This window comes from Chelmon rostratus, chromosome 21 (assembly GCF_017976325.1).
Source record: "Chelmon rostratus isolate fCheRos1 chromosome 21, fCheRos1.pri, whole genome shotgun sequence".
NCBI classification, from domain to species: Eukaryota; Metazoa; Chordata; class Actinopteri; order Chaetodontiformes; family Chaetodontidae; genus Chelmon; species Chelmon rostratus.
The window spans coordinates 16,386,802-16,405,188 of NC_055678.1; the positions used below are offsets into that span (position 1 = coordinate 16,386,802).

The following is an 18,387-nucleotide window of genomic DNA, read 5'->3' on the forward strand; positions in this document are numbered from 1 at the left end:
TGAGTGTCGTAAAGACCCACCTCATTCAAATCGGTGGACCAATGAGGAGCCAGTGCTGCGCATGATTGGCGTATGCCTATTTTCTTTTCCCGGTTAAGTCTCGCCCCTATGGACTGGTTCCTGCATCGTGATTGGTGTAATTTTCCTGCAACCCACATCCGCCTGTGTGAGGACGTTCATTGGCTAAGACACAAATCAGCTTCATTGTTATTAGACAAGTATGTTACAAAGTGACAATCAAGAGTGGATGGAAATCCAAATCCACCTCATACCACAGGGATGAGAATCTTTTAACAAAGGCATGAAACCCAGAGCTATATTCTTAAACAATTTATTATTAACAGATCCACAATCGCAAAGCTCAAGCTCCCAAATGACATGACACTTTAGTTTCATCTGTTGACTTCACCTCCTGTAATAACAAGCCGTCGGTTTTCTATACAATGCTCTAGCGACCTCTAGTGGATCCGGCCTAAAAAAAAAAAAAAAAAAAAAAATAGAGGGGGTGAGGGGGGGGGGAAGAAAAAACAAAAAACAAAAAAACAAAACAGTGCACCAGATTCTCCGCTGTGCCGAGTTTGGTCAAGGGCATGTCCAGATACAGATTCGTACAGGTTTGCTATTGATGATATCTACATTCTAACCATAGGGAGTGAGAGGGTAAACGATCATTGCAGTCTTTACAAATGTAGAATATATCAGATTTATTCCTCGTCAGCCATAGATGTTTCTCATATGTAATGCCCTCTTGTTACGGCCATCATGCAGCAGAACCAAAACAAACAGTGAGATTATTCACACATATGTTTGGAACAAATAAGTCCAGTTTTTATTATTGTGGTTTCTGTTAATGTAGCAGTGGCGCTCCAACCTGAACATTGATAAATAAAACACTGACAAAACTGTAATCTTTTTTCCTTTTCTGTAAGGATCTTTTGCTGTCCTTAAGACACTGTGAAGAAAGAATAACCAAATTTATCATCATTCCACACAATTAGATTTTCCTTGACCAATGTCCTTATGCAATAGAATGTTTGTTTGTTTTCCTCTTTAAAAAAATCCAACTCATCCTGGGAAGAACGTGTTGGGTGGCTGCAGCGTTCTCTCCCTGTCCAAGGCCCCTCAGGAGTAACTTGATGTTTTGCTACCAACATCGTCCTCCTGCGATCCCATACTCTGAAAAAAAGTGTCACATGTTGAGAATGTTACCTGTTAGATGATATACCAAAGAACTTGTTTAAAAACAGGTTCCTACTGCACTGCAATTAACAATGGCCGACAATGACTTGTTGTCTCTTAAAGCTAACCAAGGGCCACTTCCAGGTTTGCTCAGAAAAATTGCCCACTCCATAAACCTGCTTCTTGGAACAACCCCCAAAAGACAACCACTGACTTCTTCTAGTTTTGATTATTATGTATGTGCAGTGGCCATCTATAAGGGCATGTACAACTGTGGTTATGTTTTTTCGGTTATTCCAACACTTGGTACATACTTCTAATGTACTGTACCATGTTAATATTATACATATACAAAGCCTCTGATTAATAAATTAATGTACATCCTGCACTGAGACACAAGGTACATACCATGACATTCAAATGTAAACATGTAGCACACCATGCATTATGCAACATGTCATACAAATTACAGAAAAAAAAAGAAATATATTTTTGGATTTTACGCTGTTAAATGTCTCACCTTCTGCACAAATTGTGGGTTTACTGTGATTTCTTGATCCATTGACTTTAGTTTCTCATCCAGCTCTATACATTTCAACATCTGAAAGGAGACAAACAATGTAGCTTCACATTAAAAGTCATTAACCACCAAACATACAATCAGGCTTCATGCTTTATTATGACTCTGCAAAGCAAGATAATACTGTAAGTAGAGCTGGACATCTTCACCTCTTGATCAATTTTGTGGAGCATTGCTGGGTTGTTGTATTTTTCAGGGTTGTCGTGGAAGCAGACCATGCCATCCTTTTGGTTAATGCTAGCATAGATCTCACCATCTTCAATCTGCACAGAAGCACGAGGAGGAGCATGATGGAAATTAAACAGAAAATTTATTTTATGTATGTATATATATATTTCTTTCTGGACCAACTCACCATGTGTAAGACGTATTTCTCTGCTTCCTGGGGGCCTGACAGTTGCACTCGACTCGCCATGTCTTGCAAAGACAGTGTCAGGAAGGTCTGCGGGAGGCGGATAAAACAGAAACTGATAAGAAAAGAGGTTAGGCTAAAAGATTTGCTCAAGCTATGAGTGTAAGCACCTTGTTTATTGTGCAGTTTCTGTACAGCCAATTTATGTTTGACTTGATCGCAATTATATCGTGATCAATAAGACCAAAAATCTTATAAAAGTATATATTGATATATGGCTACATTAATCTATTTCAGGGAATACTTACAGGAAGGAATATTTTAACACATAAAATCGATAAAAAAATGTATGTGAATATGATGAGCAAACAGGTCGAGGCATTATTATTCCTTTCAGTCAGAATGGCTCAGGATATTACAGCTAACGGCAGCAAAGCCTTTAAAAAACAAAAACAAATCAAAGCTAAATCATCTTACAATGGTCAAATACGTCTCCTTTAATTTCACGACGTGGACATTAAAGTGACAACAATGTCAACCAGCTGCAGCTGAAGACAGCAGGATCTTCATTTCATTTCTGAGTTTCTCAGTTTCCGAGCACGAATAACAGCTGGCTATCAGTTGTCTGAATCTGTCTTCACTCAGCCATTTTCTCGGATGTTTCCTGTCATTTTGATTTCTGTCACTTCTAATGACATGCAGCACCATTGTTGTGGAGGGGGACTGAGACACATTCCAGCCAAGATACTGAATTTTGCTTATTAATACATAGCCACGGCCCTCCCATGTACTGTATGCATGCCATATACTGAACTTTTATCTTTAACCCAAGTCTAAACCCCAGTTATACAGCACATGATCGGAGAAATGTCACTCATAATTTCATTGTGTCTGACATTAATATAGAAACCCACCTTTGTTAACCTCTGGATGTTCTTCTTGTAGAGGGAGGAGAGGCACTGTTTGACCAGGCCTGTGTTGTTGTCTCGTGTGAAGGTTTCACTGTGTTTGTTGACCAGGCTGCGCAGCTCGGCCGGGTTGTTGGTGGTGTAAACCTGAGCCAACTCGTGGTATGCGTTGCTCAGGGGCTGTGGGCCGCAGCAAGAGAGAAAAAGAGCAGAAACGACAGAGAACGAAATCAACTGGATGACTGGATCTTTTTTTTTTTTTTTTTTACAATGCCTTCACACTGCAAGCAATGTGATTGCTAAGCCCCTGAGGTTTCTGTGGTAGCTTACAGTAAAAAAGTGTGAGCTTCTCATGGTCAATGGCACGTTTCTGCAGTCATTCATTTCTCTTGAACAACAGTTCTGCTTACAAGTGCAAAGTGGAGAAGCTAGGAGCTGCCATACTAGGTTGTTTACAGCTAGTTAACTAAGTACTTTGGACTCTGCAACAACAATGACTGAATAACTACAACAGATTTGGCAGGTTCATTGATTATGAAACAAACAGCTCCTGTCTTGTTTGATTACATGATAGATAAACAGCAATTAGCTATTCGTGATGGCAGAACCTTGTGGGCGACTGGGGTCTAGATTTTCAAGTCAACATTATTGTTAAAAAGTTACACCATCTGGCATGACACTAATCTTTGTGGACATCCTCATAGATGGAGTTATGTATATTTATATATTAACTAGGGTTGTCAATTAGGGTTGCCTAATTAACAACATAGGTACTACTTTACTGCTATATACTGTTGCTATCCTGTTACAGTTCGTCCTGCCTGTAAACAAGGTACTCATCAAAACTTTTTTTGAATTTTTCTTGTATAAAGATTTCAGTATTAAAAATCCCACAGCCAGATGCAAAAGAGCAGTAACAAACTTCTAATATATGGCCTTGGAAGTGGACCTATTATTTAGTGCTGATGGTCTACCAATTATTATATTCTAGTTATAATGAGCTTACTTGCATCAGCTGAGAATCAGGTTACTTAAATGTCTGTACATGTAAATGAAATAGCTGTACCCAAAGAGTAATGCTATTTGTCCTTACCTTGATGAACCTCCCTACTATTTGTGAGGTGTATTTGGGCAGCGGCTGCACCTTGCCATGGAGAATGAGTGACACCAGGATGTATTTCTTATAGGCTTCCAACATGATGTGGCTCACCGCCATGGCTGGAGTGGTTATTGCCTGCAAGAGAAAATGAGAAATACATGGTCATCTGCATATAAACCAGAGATGAAGTGACAGATTATTGTACATTTCAATTCTGAAGAATTCATTGTTACATGAGAGACAAATTTTCAAAGAAAGTATGCTGCGCCATTACATGCATACATGTCAGTACATTTATGTGAGTGCCCATAAAGCACAGGAGAGTACCTGTTCATAAAAATACAGTGCTCTTTCGAAGTTTTTGAGGCCCGTGTAGATCATGCCACCATAGTAGTAGTAACATAAAAAGTGCTTTGCGTCGTAAGCTCCGTTCTCCTTACAGATGTCCATCATGTCCAACTCCAAGAAGGGCAGGGCAGGCTTGAAGCACTTTGCTAACAAGCACAGCTGCAAGAAGACAGGTACACTTTGTAGTGAGTATGACTAACAGGGTTTCACTGGACAGTCACACTGGAAAGGAGCTGTGCTGGGACTAAGCCTGCGTTTGAATTATTTAACACAATCCCTTAAAAGACATATTCAACAAGTATGCATTCAGGTGAAAGACGACGAGGCAACTAATATACTGGGATAACTTTGATGGTGATTACAAATAATACGATTAAATAGATCACACTTAGTCTCAAAATTCAGGTTTACAGCTGTGGTGATGATGTACCAGGGCAAGTGACTCACCTGACACAGGTCTGCATGAACTGAGGTAAGTTGGTTTGTGTTCATCTGCATTTTGTCTATTGCCTGTTTTAGGACGACAACACCCCTCAATGGCTGTCGGAGAAGGAAAAAATGTTCTGTTATACAGTTGCTTTCTTGAGACATCCAAACACAGGGAAAATGGCCCAGGCCCTTAGAGCACTTGAAAATGCTTTAAAATATTTAGATCAAGAAGGAAAAAGGAAAACATGCTACTCTTCAATGCTGAAACTCCTGAAGTGAAGTAAAAGCAATAGGATGACTCATTCTTGTCGGACAGTGATGAAAAATGAGATTAAAATGAACTAATTTCACTATCACCAAGGGTGCATACAACATTATGACAGCTTGGCCCACTCACAAGCTACACTGTCAAGACACTGCACAGTGCCACACACAAGTTGACAAGGACTCTTGACATCACAAAACACACAGAAAACCAACACTAACACTCTTTAAAAGGAGGCAAGAATTTTTTCCCTGTTATCTCTATTAGACAACATAGACAAGAGTCATATGATCCTACTGCTAAAGTTTGGAGGAGCTGATGTAGCATGGTGGGCTGCACTTTGTCAAGTGCTGTTCAGAATTTGAATGTGTGTGTGTGTGTGAATATATTTGTGTATATCAACATGAGCACAGGTCAACACACAGATACAGTAAATGAAAACCGGCTTATGAGTTAACATTATAAAGACTACGGCCTTATTGCTTTTGGAGCTGGTATTCTACATCAGTTAAACAGCTCTCTGTCAATGATTGCACAATATTCACACGATGATCAGTTGTACAGGTAATCTTTGATGGAAGCTGGAGGTGTATGTCTCGCAAAGCAAAGGCTGAATAAAGGGTAAAGAGCTAAACAACCTAAGAAGCAATAAACCTCATTTGCATTGTGTATTCTCATCTGATATTTAAAACTATTCAGTCTTAATTAGCAACCACAGCACTGCAGACTACTGCAGCTGTGCGTCGTGAATGAAAACAAACAAGCATAAACAGCACTGTAACTTGTACAATCTATGAAGGGATAGCCACAAAAAATGCAGCATTTCTCCTCTTGGATTTTTATCTAGCATTTTTTTTTTACACTTTATACACTATACCTGTGTTTTTAAAAATACCTCCAGTTGAACATCAAACATCTACGGCCACTGATTCATGAAGAGTTTAAAAAAAAGATTAAATTAAAGCTCTGTGGTGATGTGTAGTGTGGCATTTCCCTCCCACCTAAGTCAGAATCAACAGATTTACCTGTTTCCGCTCTACAAGGGCGTTTGTCAACTGGTGGCAGAGACCAGCAACTGTGAGAGGAAACAGAACGGAAGGAATGTGTTTGAAATTGATGATTGACTCTTTTCGTGGTAAAGCACTGCTTTATGCTTTGCATAAACTGCCATCATGTACAAAACACACAAAGTTGTCATTTTTTCATTTTTTTTCTTCAGTTTTCAAAACTGAGTAAGAAAGACTGGGTATAAGTTAGATAACATGTGGCATAGTTTAACTGGCAACAGTGCATATTTTAGCAGAGTACAAGCTCTCAACACAATGAGTAACAGAACACTAATCAGTGAACAAATCTGCTCTTATTTAACTGGAAACCTATGAACAAACAGCAGGATATAAATATGCTTCAAAAACATCTAGGGGTGAGAGGTTTGGTTAGTGTGGACTTACAAGTGTCTGTTGCATATCTAATGTGCTCCCCATTGCAGGTACTGATGAAGAGCTGTACTTGGGAGAAGAGCGTCTCAAAGTCAGGGATGTTTGGCATGGAGAACTTCACAAATCTGGAACAAAAGAGAAGGAGGTTAGCAAAAACCTTTCAGTGAAGCGCTGAGACCTTATACGGCCCTCATGCTTAACTGGACATGACAACACTTTATCATGTGGGACAAAGTGAAAAAAGTGAAAGTGAAAAATGCAAAATTAATTAGTTTAGTTTTTAGGTGATGCCCATATGCAGAGGAATATCTAGTTTTTCCATATGAAAAAAACATGTCAAATGACATCCAAGGAACATTTTTTGACTTACACCTTCGAGGTTTGTAATGCAGACATGAATTCATACCATTTTATGTTTTCTTAAAGGACAAAAACTACTTAATTTTGCATTTTTCCCACTTATGGGTTTTGTAATAAAGTGCAATCAAGCTCAACTGCATTTTTATCTCTTTAATATTCAGTGCAGTATGAGCATTTCTTGATTCACTAAATTACAAGAATAAAAAAACACTTTCTTTGCTACAAACCCAACCCCTTGGGGTGCTGTTGACACTGCACAGTGCCACACACAAGTTGACAAGGACTCTTGACATCACAAAAAAACAGGATGTTATCTATTACAAACAAACTGTGCTTACTGAAAAAAGTTCAACAAAGTCTTCCCGGGACCATGTTGTAATATCTTTGATACAATCATGTGTTCCCAAAGTGGTGTACATTGCTCCATCCTCGCTTGTGAACGACTGAACCTTTCCAGGATGCTCCTTTCATACCCAATCATGATACTATCACCTGTTACCAATCAACCTGTTTACTTGTGGAACGTTCCAAACAGGTGTTTTTGGAGCGTTCCACAACATTTCCAGTCTTTTGTTGCTCCTGTCCCAACTTGTTTCAAACATGTTGCCGGCATCAAATCAATCAGTAAATTTTGACAAAAATCAAATAAGTTGATGAGGTAAAACATTAAACATATTGTCTTTGTACTGTTTTCAATCGAGTATATATATCAAATGTTTTACACAGCTTCCCAACTTTTTGGGAATCGGGGTTGTACAATGTTAGTTCATGTCTACATTATCAGCTGTACACAAAATACTGTAGGTAACCTTCAGCTGTTTTGTGACTACATCCCATTTGCTATGCTCCAGATAAGCAACATAAGGCTCCCTTTACATGACATGCAAATGCTGGATCATTTATGTGTTTTGTTATTACCAACTTGGCAACTCACATTTTTCACCTAAATCTGAGCTAGCACCAAAGCTGTGTGCAGTGCACCATTCCCTCCTTGTTAACTATCTATCTCAAAGGCACCACCACCTCTATCCTATTCATCACAAAAAGTACAACGTGACATTCAGCAGACACAACAATAACAGAATCTCTTGGCCTAGTTCGGAAAAAATGGAGAGGGAGGTGGTGGCATAATGAAAGAGGGAGAGTAGAGGAACACAAGACTGTACAGAACTAAACACAAAAGCAAAGTCAGAAAAACAGCAGCAGACGTCACTATGACTGAGGTGCTCTTGGCTGGTGCTAACAACACTGAAGGTGGCAAACCTGGAAAGAATTAGGATGCAGGCTACTTACAGCACAGCCAGCACGCCCAGGGAGTGCTCCTGGATGTCCAAGGCCCCCAGCACCGTGTCCAGGTGGGACAGATTTTTGGCCAGCAGCTCCCCACTCTTGTTGATCAACTCACACAGCTGAGTCATCTGGCCTGGGGGGTTGGAGGGCAAGAGAAGAGAGAAAAGGTAAACCACTTTGGACCTTCTTGCATTCCCTTCAAATCTTCGGAACTCACTGCTTTCAGGGTTCATTGTTTTATAATTAAATCAGGTTTTTACACTAGGATTTAATGTCAAATTTCGACTTTCAAATTTCTTATTAGAAGCTGTGCACACAAGAGGGACACATGCACAAAGATGTTAACTGCACTGGTTACAAAACTGTTAAATGTAACTAAAATGTTATGATAACATTGGCCCCTGTCACAATCATTGTTAATGGTGAGATTAAATTAGTCAAATCTACAAAGGAGAAGGGGGCAGTACTTTTTCCAAGTATGTTGAGGCATTTTCTTCATTGTTTAAGTAGTCAAATTAATAATACAATTTCATTTAGTTGTCTATGACTGCCAAGAGGCTATTCTTTACAAAAGGAGAAAACGAAATGACTTACAAAACTGTTTATAATCATCGTGCAGTGGCTGAGTATTTCAATATAAATCGGCCGGTCAAGTGTCCTGTCAAGGCCTTGCAACAGAGGTAATGCACGGGGGATTGACAGCCGACTTTGAACCAATGATATTCGTTAATTCAGATCGCCAGCCAATCATGTGGGGCTAGGGCGGGACTACCGGGAGGCAATCCCCTGAAATAATTTTCTAGATCAAAAACAAAAAGTATGATTTAGACAATTTCTTTGGTAAGCCAACTTGTTCACGGTTATCCTTGGCGTCCCTGTGTACTAATGCATCTCGTGGTGATACTTTACAGGACTCTCGCAGCCAGAGAAAGTCATTTTTGCGGTGTGTTTACATGATAAAGCAAAAAGAGGGCTCTGACCAGTTTGGCTGCTTAGCTATCGGCAAGGCACTGGATAGCATATGCTAGCTAACTAGCTAATACTTCCCACTCGAATGAGTTTAGCAACCCTACCTTGAGCGGAGAGCTGCCGCACATTGTTCACAAACTGCTCCAAGGCTGAAGCCATTATTTCCTGGGTCCAGAGTGGAGGTAATTTGCACTGTTTTTCATTCAAACGTCAGAAACAACTCCGTCCGGACTGAGACAGGGGGCCACACAGCCGCCACTGAGGTGAAGGTATCGCGAGATCATAAGAACAGAGCAGACTGCAACGAGTTTACGATTTGACCATTGGATTCTTAAAGGGCCAGACAACCAATTTGTGGAAAGTGTTAGTAATATAATTGTCATAATTTCTACAATTGTATTTTTATCAAAAATTGTAAGTTGTTGTGCTTGTCTTATCACTAAAGGGACTACAGCTGTTTATTTCATACTGCAGTGCCAGTACTCCCTTTAAGAGAACAGAAATACAGGAACTGACGTACAATTTACCGGTTCTCAACAAAGATGTTATAAGATGTAAGAGCTCCTGTCTAACTGAGTTTTAAGCAGCCAATGTGAGCTGAACTGAGGAACTGTGTAAATTTCAGTTTTGGCATCAATCCATCCATCTATTCTCCAAACCTCTTGTCATGTCATCAGGACCTTGCTCTTTGGAGGAGTACACACCTTAGGCAACAATGCCAATTTCCAAGCCACTGTGCTGCCCTTATAGTTTTGGAATTACTTCAGTTTATATGAAACTGTTGAGAAAATCGAATATATTAATAAAGAGATGTCCTGATAGCTAGATTGAATTAAGTAGAAAGGGAACATTAACAGCACAATTATTCATTGGTGGCTTAAGACTGATAAGACTGTGTGTTTTTGGTCCACTGTTAACAAAATGATACCGTTAAACACTTAATGTCTTTTCCTTCAATAGAGACGCCTGTTTTGCGCTGGTTCATCACCTTCACCATACACTTGATTTAAATTCCATTATCTTTGATAATACTTACTCTGATATATTTTAGTTTCATTACTGTACCACTACGCCTTGCTCCCAACAGTGTGATTTGTGGCAAAAATAATTTGCAATCACTGAGGATGACAACAATCATCACAAAAATCACAACTCAAATAGAGAAAATGAAACATTTATTTTGGAACATTTTTAAATGACATACATTTTGTGTACAGCTGATTCAGTGTTGTATGCAGAAAGTTACATTGACTGACAAAATACAGACATTATATATATATATATATATATATCAATTCAGAATTATTTAAGTATTATTCCTTAAATGCATAATATAAATGCTACTACTACTAATAATAATAGTGCATTTGTTATATTGTAAATAGTAATGGTGCTTAAATGTTTTTACAAATGTGCAATATTGTAAAACTGCTAATTATGACATGATTATTATGTGCATGGCTCTCATACGTTGACAACACCGGTGGAGTGGGCCATCTCGTTCACCTACAACATCTCTGCCGCGAGCAGGCTGGTGGTACAGTTTGTTCTCGCTATTGAGCTTTCTCCCCTTGCTGCTGCGGTGTCACATATGTACCACTTGTAGTTCAGGTTGCCCCAGCAGCCGCCGTTACAGATGCTGAGGGTTTGAGAAAAGCTGTGGGTAATGCACAAGGACAAACGATGCAAACAGATGCCAGTACACTGTGGTCAAAGGCATGTCACATTTGACCTGCCCGCAGCTGTGCCTAGCTAGCCTGTCAGCTAAAGTTGGCTACCGACCGTTAGCTCAACTGCAGCTGACAAGCGGAGGGGCGCCCAGAATGATAAAGTTAAGCTAACAGTGAAACAAAACCTCACAAAAATACACGTTACAACACATCCACTGCTAAGTGCTGCAACGAGGCGGGTTAAGGGCCGCAGTATTTTTGAAACTTTTCGACTCCCATGTGGACTTTATCCAGAGTTTCCAGCCGTCGTTTGAAGAGGGTTAGCGACAGTGACAGCCCCTGCAGCAGCCACCCAGCCAGGAACCAACAATGTTGCTGCTGTCCGGTTCCACACGCATACTCGGAAGAGGAACAACTTCGCTCCGTGATCCGTTTAAGAGGATTTGCGCAAACATGTCGTCCTCCTCTACCTCGGGTAAGAGACTGCGGGTTCTGGTTGACATGGACGGGGTCCTGGCGGACTTCGAGGGCGGGTTCTTGAAGAAGTACCGCACCAGGTACCCGGACGAGCCCTACATCAGCCTGGATGACAGGAGGGGGTTTTGGGTGTCGACGCAGTATGGGCGGCTGAGGAGTGACCTGTGTGTAAGTGACCTGATTGTGCAGAAAAATGTTCAGTAAAATAGTTATTTTAGCAGAATGTCATTCACAAGAATATAACTATATCCTGTCAGAATGATAACAAGTAGGAGTTTTGCAGTTGAAGTTGAAGTCCTGATATTAACAGGAAGTACTGCTGCTCCCTCAGAAACACTATTAAATAGGCTGTATATTAATCAGCAGTCGACAACCTTGTTTTGCCTGTGGTCCACTGAAATAAAGCAATGCACCCCTCAAAATGTCAAATTTGAAGAGTGCTGTCTAGTTCAAACACAATCTCATCCAATATCTTAAACGATCAAACTGCAGAGGAAAGTATGGAGGTCCCAATGACCACATTCTCTGATCAGATACAGTAAATAAACTACAGCCACACTAAACCAGTAAACATGTTTATTTTTAGTTGGCTAATAGAGATCTATTGCCACCCCCCCTTCCCTTTTTTTTTTTTTTTTTTTTAGCCCCCGGCCTCATCTACAGTATCTTGCCTGTTCTGCCCTGGACTGACAGGGTTTTGCAGGTTGATCCTGATGCTGGTTCGTCATCATGTGTTCCTCAGTTAGTCACAGGCTTGTACTTAAAGATAGCCCAACAGAGGCTCTTTTATTTCCAGCACTTTAAGACCCACAAGGGTTGTTTTCACAGCCAAGTGTGTCAGTGTCACAATAATATTTCTAGTTTTTCTCTGGAAGAACTTATTTTCTCAAAGTCTTTGGAGTAGCGATAAGGCAGAATACTGCATTAAAAGAGACTATTTAAGGGCTTTTATTAGTACTGGAACGTTACTGGTGTATGCATGTCTACTTATACTACACAAGCAAGTGTAGCAAGATTGAGCCTATAACATAATCCCTCACACTACAGTGGCATGTTAAACCCAAGCCAATCCTTTTGTGACAATGCAAAAATCTGCTTCTTCGCCCCATTTTCATAAGACATTAAAAGCTATCTAAAATAGCTTTTAATGTTTTATCCAATTTGATTTAATAGCTCATTTATGTTATATCATGCAAATAAAATATGTCACAAAATTGTAAAGCAGGTCAGAGGAATGAGGTACAATGTTAAATGTGAGCTAAGCATGAGGAGATAGTTTTCCTGGGTTCATGCTTTGTTGTATATCAGCTTTTCATGCCTCTGGACAACCGAATGTCTACCTGACCTTGAAAAAGTTGCCTTTTGGACACTTCTCCTTCGGAGCACATGCATGCTCACATGGATACGCACACACGTACATACACCTTATCAATGTCCACTGATAGGAAGCTGTGTGTGAGTGTTTTTGTTTGGCTTTTATTGTATTTACTCCAGGAAAAAGCCATGAGTATCTGGGAGTCCAAGGACTTTTTCATGGAACTGGAGCCGCTGCCAGGAGGAGTGGAGGCTGTTAAGGAGATGACCAAGATGGATAAGTAGGTCTCGAGGATGCAGTTCACTCATCTGTAGAGCTGCAACAGTTAGCGGATTAATCCATGAGTCGAGTGAAAGAAAATTAAATGACTGTTTTCATAATCGATTGATCGTTTTGCTCATTTTTCAACCAAAAATGTCAAACATTTGCTGGTTCTAGCGTCTCACCTGTAAGGACGTACTGCTTTTCTTTATCATTTATGACAGTGAGTGAAGAGTCTTTGGGGTGTGGACTGTTGGTTGGACAGCAGAAGCAATTTGACTTTGTCACATTTTATACACTCAACAGTTATTCAATTTAATTGTGAAAGTAATCAGCAGATGAATCAATAATGAAAATCATTTGACGCAGGCATACTCCTCTAATATAAAACCTGATTTGGCTGCTGCTGGTGTAATAGTAAAATGTGATATAGACAGGTTTCTGTGAAACGTGTGCACACACGGGGAGCAGAAAACAAAGCGGAATGACCGAGAGCTTATGAGGACAACAACACGATGAGTTGATCACGTGCCTTAAAATGCACAGAGTGCAGAAGTAACAGGTGGAAAAGAAGATGCAGTTTGCATGCCTTGCCTGTGTTTTAATGAGGTGGTGGAGAAGAAATGCTGAGGAAGAAATGCTGTTTTAAGGTTAGACACAAGCTCACACTCTAACTGCATACTGATGGATGTTTAGTGAATATTGCTCAGGGTTGGTGCAGGTTAGGCTCTATGATCACTACATGCAGTTTCAGGGTGTGACAGTAAATGGAGATGCAGACTGATGGGTGGAAAAGGTGTCATGTTATTAGGCTTATAATTTGCAGGGAACACGAAATCATGCAGCAAGGCACCAGGTTTGCTGTGATCATCTATGGTTTGACTGTTAGTTTGGGCGTATATGAAATGTTGGATATTGGCAGGTCACCGCTGTGTGCTGTTCCTTGCTACAGCTGCAAAAAAACACTAACATGTAATCATATTTGTTTTTATATACACATGATGAGGCACTTTCAGACTTGGGACGCACCAATATGGAATTGTTGACAATGCTCACCGGTTATTGTGTTGCTATGTCAGATACACAACGATGGAGAAGCTGTGTGTCCTGCCATGTCGCTGTTTCAGAGGCTCCTTCTGCCCGACAACTGTAATAGTGAGAAACACAGTCCAGAGCTTTCACTTGACTCTCAGCGTTAATGTATATCTGTCACACGCTAGTTATGGCTGTGATTCCCTGTAGAACCGGCCACGTGCTTGTGATGCACTCCGCTCTTTGTGCTTTGCCGACAGCATCCCGTAGTGAGACATTCAGGTGTAATCTGAATCAACGTGAAGGAGGCTGTGATTGCCATTTCCGGCAGAAGCAGGCGACACACTGGAATAGCGTCTAAAAATAGCCGCTGGAGTTATGAAACCGTGTGTTTACGTTTCCTCTCCTGGTGGAAGTGAATGGCTCTCTTTCACTGCCAGCACCTGAATCAACCTGTTTTCTTATCAGGGAAATCTGCCATATGGTGTGATCTGGTATTGTTCACTTTTGTTTCTTACCTCTTTGTTGTTTTACCAGGGAAGTGCCACTGCCTGTCTCCGCTCTAATTGCTCATTCCAGTTACTAAGAGCCAATGTGTCTGTCAGGTATAAGCAGCTGGAGTATAGAAATGGTTGTATGTTTTTAATCTTTCCACTCCGGCCCTGTTTTTCCCTTTCTCCCCACAGCACAGATGTCTTTATTTGCACCAGCCCTATAAAGCATTACAAACACTGCCCGCATGAGAAGGTGAGCACTCTGCCCATCAACAGCATCTATACTGTTCCCGTTTCAGATTATTACCGTTCCCTTTGTCTAATTAGATCTCATCTGCTGCATGTGTGTGTGTTTGTTTGTCCAGTATGCCTGGGTGGAGAAGCATTTTGGCCATGACTTTCTGGAGCAGGTCATCCTGACCAGAGACAAGACATTAATCACCGGAGACATCCTCATAGACGACAAGCCCGACATTTTAGGTGAGGACTGCGTCCGCATCCATGCGTGTGCACGTGCAGCCTTGATCTCGTCACAGTAACAAAAGTGCCTGCTAATTAACATTTTAATTTCCTTAATTACATAACAAATGGACATTCTGTGTTGTAATCCTATTCAGAATTATTTTCGTATTGATATTGATGACAATGCAGCTCTCAGATCAAGAGCTGACCGTCAGCTAAGCCCCACCCCTCTCGCACGTCACATATGGAGACAATAACAGTGGCAGATTTACTGCTCAGAAGTCTAATTAACTAAAGCACGCACTTGGTGCCGACACACTGTACATGATATTGAGCTAAAAGACTGAGACTAAAGCTACGTGTCACAGGCAACACGTCAGCATCCTCACTAGCTGATGATCTATGCAGAAGACATGGAAATACAGAGATAGCATTGTGTGTGGATGGCAGTTTTAATTTAACCTGTAACTCCCACAGTTAGTTAATGATGCGTTCAATGGCCTTGGAAGTAACACTTGGTCACTACTGTAGGTAGTAAGCAAGTTAGCGTGACTTGCAAGCTGCAAACAGACAAAGCATTTCTTACACTTTTCTCCATGTCTTTGGTTTTATAAATGCTTAAAAAAAATGAGGCAACCCTCTGCTTTAATGGCTTTGAATGCCGAGTAGCGATCTTCCAACAGCCCAAAGTAATGTGCTTTAGCCTGCGAAGAAATCCACAACCTGACGAACCCTGCCATGCCTAGTTACAGATGCTAAGCTATGATTGGACAATCGCTGATCCATGGGATGGGTTTAGCCAACGGAAGCACAATATTGCAAGTTCTCTGATGATAAAAACTGCAGTTGATGTATTTTTGCTGACTGACATCTGATAACTGAAAAGCCATGCTGTTTATAATCATCACCGACTAACAAAAAAGTCATTAGATAACATAATCAAAATGCAAATATGTTTCGTAATTAGCTTTAATGTGATCAGCATTCTGCCTGCATGACAGCGTGTTTCAAAGATTAAAAGGAAGGAAAGAAGGAAGGAAGGGAAAAAAATGAAAGGATTGCATAATCCTGTTTGTGTAACGTCTTGTGGGTGTAATTATTTGTATACATTTTCTGCAGTGTCTCATTTTCACCTTTTAGAACAGCTGTAATCAGTGTATGCACTATTAGTCCGGCCTGCTGGGCTGTTTGTACCCTCTACACAGTGAAATGTGAGTGGTTGTTCCTTACATAATATTTGTGTCCAACGTGCCTCCTCATCAGGCGTGGAGCCCAAACCGACGTGGGAGCACATCCTGTTCACCGCCTGCCACAACAAGCATCTGTCCGCCAGCCCCTCCCAGAGACGGCTCCTGTCCTGGTCGGACGACTGGAGGGCCATCCTGGACAGCAAGCGGCAGTGAGGGTCTCGCCCTCGGGGCCCAACATCCCCACCGCGCCGGTGGGCGTTGAGGCTCCGAGGGATGGCTTGTCTTGCAGAGCCAATGGCAGAATGCATTTCTGAAAAGAAGGAAGGTTGAATATTTAGATGGGAGTGATGATCAGCCACATGAACATTAATGTACACGCCGGATGTTTTTCACAAAGGAGACACTTTTGAGCTGAGGACATTCACTTGTTTGGCCACAAGGGGGCACTCTAAGACTGAGGGTGAGGTGGGGTTTGACGACCAGCTCTCCACCAATTTCACTGAAACAACTGTGACAGAGTGAACTCGCCGTTGACTGATCTGTGTCTGTTTTTTGGGTTCTTATTGTGGACATTTTATTTTTTGAGCCGCTGGAGGAGTTCATCTGAGGTTTTCTTCACAAAAGGCTCATCAGTAGTTGACAGTTCTGAGATGCACTAATGAGTCAGTGGACTGGAATCACTCACAAAAACAGGGCACTCCACTACACACGAAACTCCACAAAACATATGCTCCACGGGTCGTAGGTACTGTCGAGTATGTGCAATACGTGAACACAGGAAGGTGGCCCGGACTCGCTGTTATGCGAGGTGATGTCCTCTTTCTGCGAGAGGACTGCGTTGTGTCTCGGTCACAGAATCACATGCACAGAGATATCTCTTAGTGTTTTTAAAGAATCGATATGGTGATGTTGGTGCTTTTTTTTGTTTCACTTATTTCCTCTCTCCTGTTTTTCAATGATCTATGCATCTCTGCTCACACACCGATGGGGAAAAAAAAACTTCCATACGAACTGCACACATATAAATGCATGTTGCCAAAACCATGTTGAATATATTAGAGAAACAGTCACTGAAAAGTGTGTGCTGAAAATGTTTAAAATATTAAAAGATGTGAAGATTGTTTAAAAGATGGATGTCAGACTGATTTCTAGATGTAAGAATGAACTAAACCTCAGAACAGAAGATGATTTATGTTGTCAGATGCTTCTTGTTTTTACAAGACAAAGAGTTTTTAACTGCATATTTTATTAATTTCTGACAAAATATCATGCAGTTTGCCCATTGTAGGCACACTGAAATGAGAAAGTAACATTGTCAATATGTCTAAAACCAATACACAGCACTTGCATGTGTTTTAAAACCAACTCTTCACCACACTTGTTAGATAGTGCTCATGCCATGTGGGATTATGTCCGCATCATTTCTGATAAAACAAACTGTGACAAATAGTCATGACTTTGTTTTACTTATATTTTCTCCTTTAAGCATGTTCACATAAACCCATTGCACCAGATTAAAAAACAGGCAGAGTGCCTCTACGACACAGCGCAGTCTGTCTGGATTTATTTTAGCAGGTCATGGTGTGATTTAAAAAAAAACATTTTGACTGAAAAGTCTTGATACAGTATATCCACATACATTTCATTGAGTCACGGTACAGCGTTTGGCTGCTTCATCCAAGAGCTGCGGGACTCTTCATCACCATCTTCTGTCTGCGGCGTTTTTAAGCAAGCGAACATCTCAGAAAACATCTTCCTGTCTGAATCTGCACTGGTTCGCTTCACGGTCAGAGACACACTGTAAGTCCATTTGGATCCAGCTATTTCTGGAAGGTCAGTCACAAATTTGCCCGCTGCTGCTAATGTGTTTTTGGAAAAGGAAGCGTTGGATGCTGAACATGTGTTATGACAAGTGTACTTAGCGCTGAGTGCCGTGTTACTGTGCCCAGTCTGATGTGCATATTCAGACACGTTCATTTCTGTCCACAGGTTGTTGAAATGCTTTGTTTTATTCCACCTGGCTTAAAACGCGCTCAAAGAAAGGAATAACAGGATGGCCAAGCAAATTTTAATGGCTCTCTTTTTGTGCAATTATAGGTGCACTTCATTTTCCTTGTTTGTTTAGTTTTTAATGTCATGTTCATTTCGGCCCACGCTGCCAAAGGTCACATGCACTCACCAATAGCTTTTTACAGAAGTTTGGACACGTGTCATCCCTCGCGGCACGACGTTCTGCCAGTATGGGCCTGTTAAACCAACATGATGTTC

The 18,387-nt window shown here is 40.9% G+C and overlaps 2 protein-coding genes across 2 annotated transcripts; one reads left to right on the forward strand and one right to left on the reverse strand.

Moving 5' to 3' along the window:
- Positions 1 to 504: 504 nt before the first annotated feature.
- On the reverse strand, positions 505 to 9,481 carry cops3 (COP9 signalosome subunit 3). Its single transcript, XM_041962562.1, has 12 exons — positions 9,323 to 9,481; positions 8,253 to 8,382; positions 6,612 to 6,724; positions 6,186 to 6,235; positions 4,914 to 5,006; positions 4,446 to 4,625; positions 4,113 to 4,253; positions 3,026 to 3,199; positions 2,115 to 2,201; positions 1,909 to 2,022; positions 1,700 to 1,780; positions 505 to 1,176 (listed from the first exon to the last, which is right to left on the reverse strand). The coding sequence occupies exons 1-12, from the start codon at positions 9,375 to 9,377 to the stop codon at positions 1,123 to 1,125; spliced, it is 1,272 nt and encodes a 423-aa protein (XP_041818496.1). The 5' UTR covers positions 9,378 to 9,481; the 3' UTR covers positions 505 to 1,122.
- A 1,285-nt stretch (positions 9,482 to 10,766) lies between these two features.
- LOC121625352 (5'(3')-deoxyribonucleotidase, mitochondrial-like) lies at positions 10,767 to 17,661 on the forward strand. The gene is made up of 5 exons (XM_041963434.1): positions 10,767 to 11,533; positions 12,860 to 12,960; positions 14,660 to 14,720; positions 14,833 to 14,947; positions 16,193 to 17,661. The coding sequence occupies exons 1-5, from the start codon at positions 11,258 to 11,260 to the stop codon at positions 16,330 to 16,332; spliced, it is 693 nt and encodes a 230-aa protein (XP_041819368.1). The 5' UTR covers positions 10,767 to 11,257; the 3' UTR covers positions 16,333 to 17,661.
- The last annotated feature ends 726 nt before the right edge of the window (positions 17,662 to 18,387 follow it).

Coding starts and splice junctions, on each gene's coding strand:
- cops3 (XM_041962562.1), bottom strand. CDS start 9,377: ATGGCTTCAGCCTTGGAGCAGTTTGTGAACAATGTGCGGCAGCTCTCC. Junction 8,383..9,322: donor GCGGCAGCTCTCCGCTCAAG/GTAGGGTTGCTA, acceptor CCAACCCCCCAG/GCCAGATGACTCAGCTGTGT. Junction 1,177..1,699: donor ACCCACAATTTGTGCAGAAG/GTGAGACATTTA, acceptor ACTTTTTTTCAG/AGTATGGGATCGCAGGAGGA.
- LOC121625352 (XM_041963434.1), top strand. CDS start 11,258: ATGTTGCTGCTGTCCGGTTCCACACGCATACTCGGAAGAGGAACAACT. Junction 11,534..12,859: donor GGCTGAGGAGTGACCTGTGT/GTAAGTGACCTG, acceptor TATTTACTCCAG/GAAAAAGCCATGAGTATCTG. Junction 12,961..14,659: donor GAGATGACCAAGATGGATAA/GTAGGTCTCGAG, acceptor TTCTCCCCACAG/CACAGATGTCTTTATTTGCA.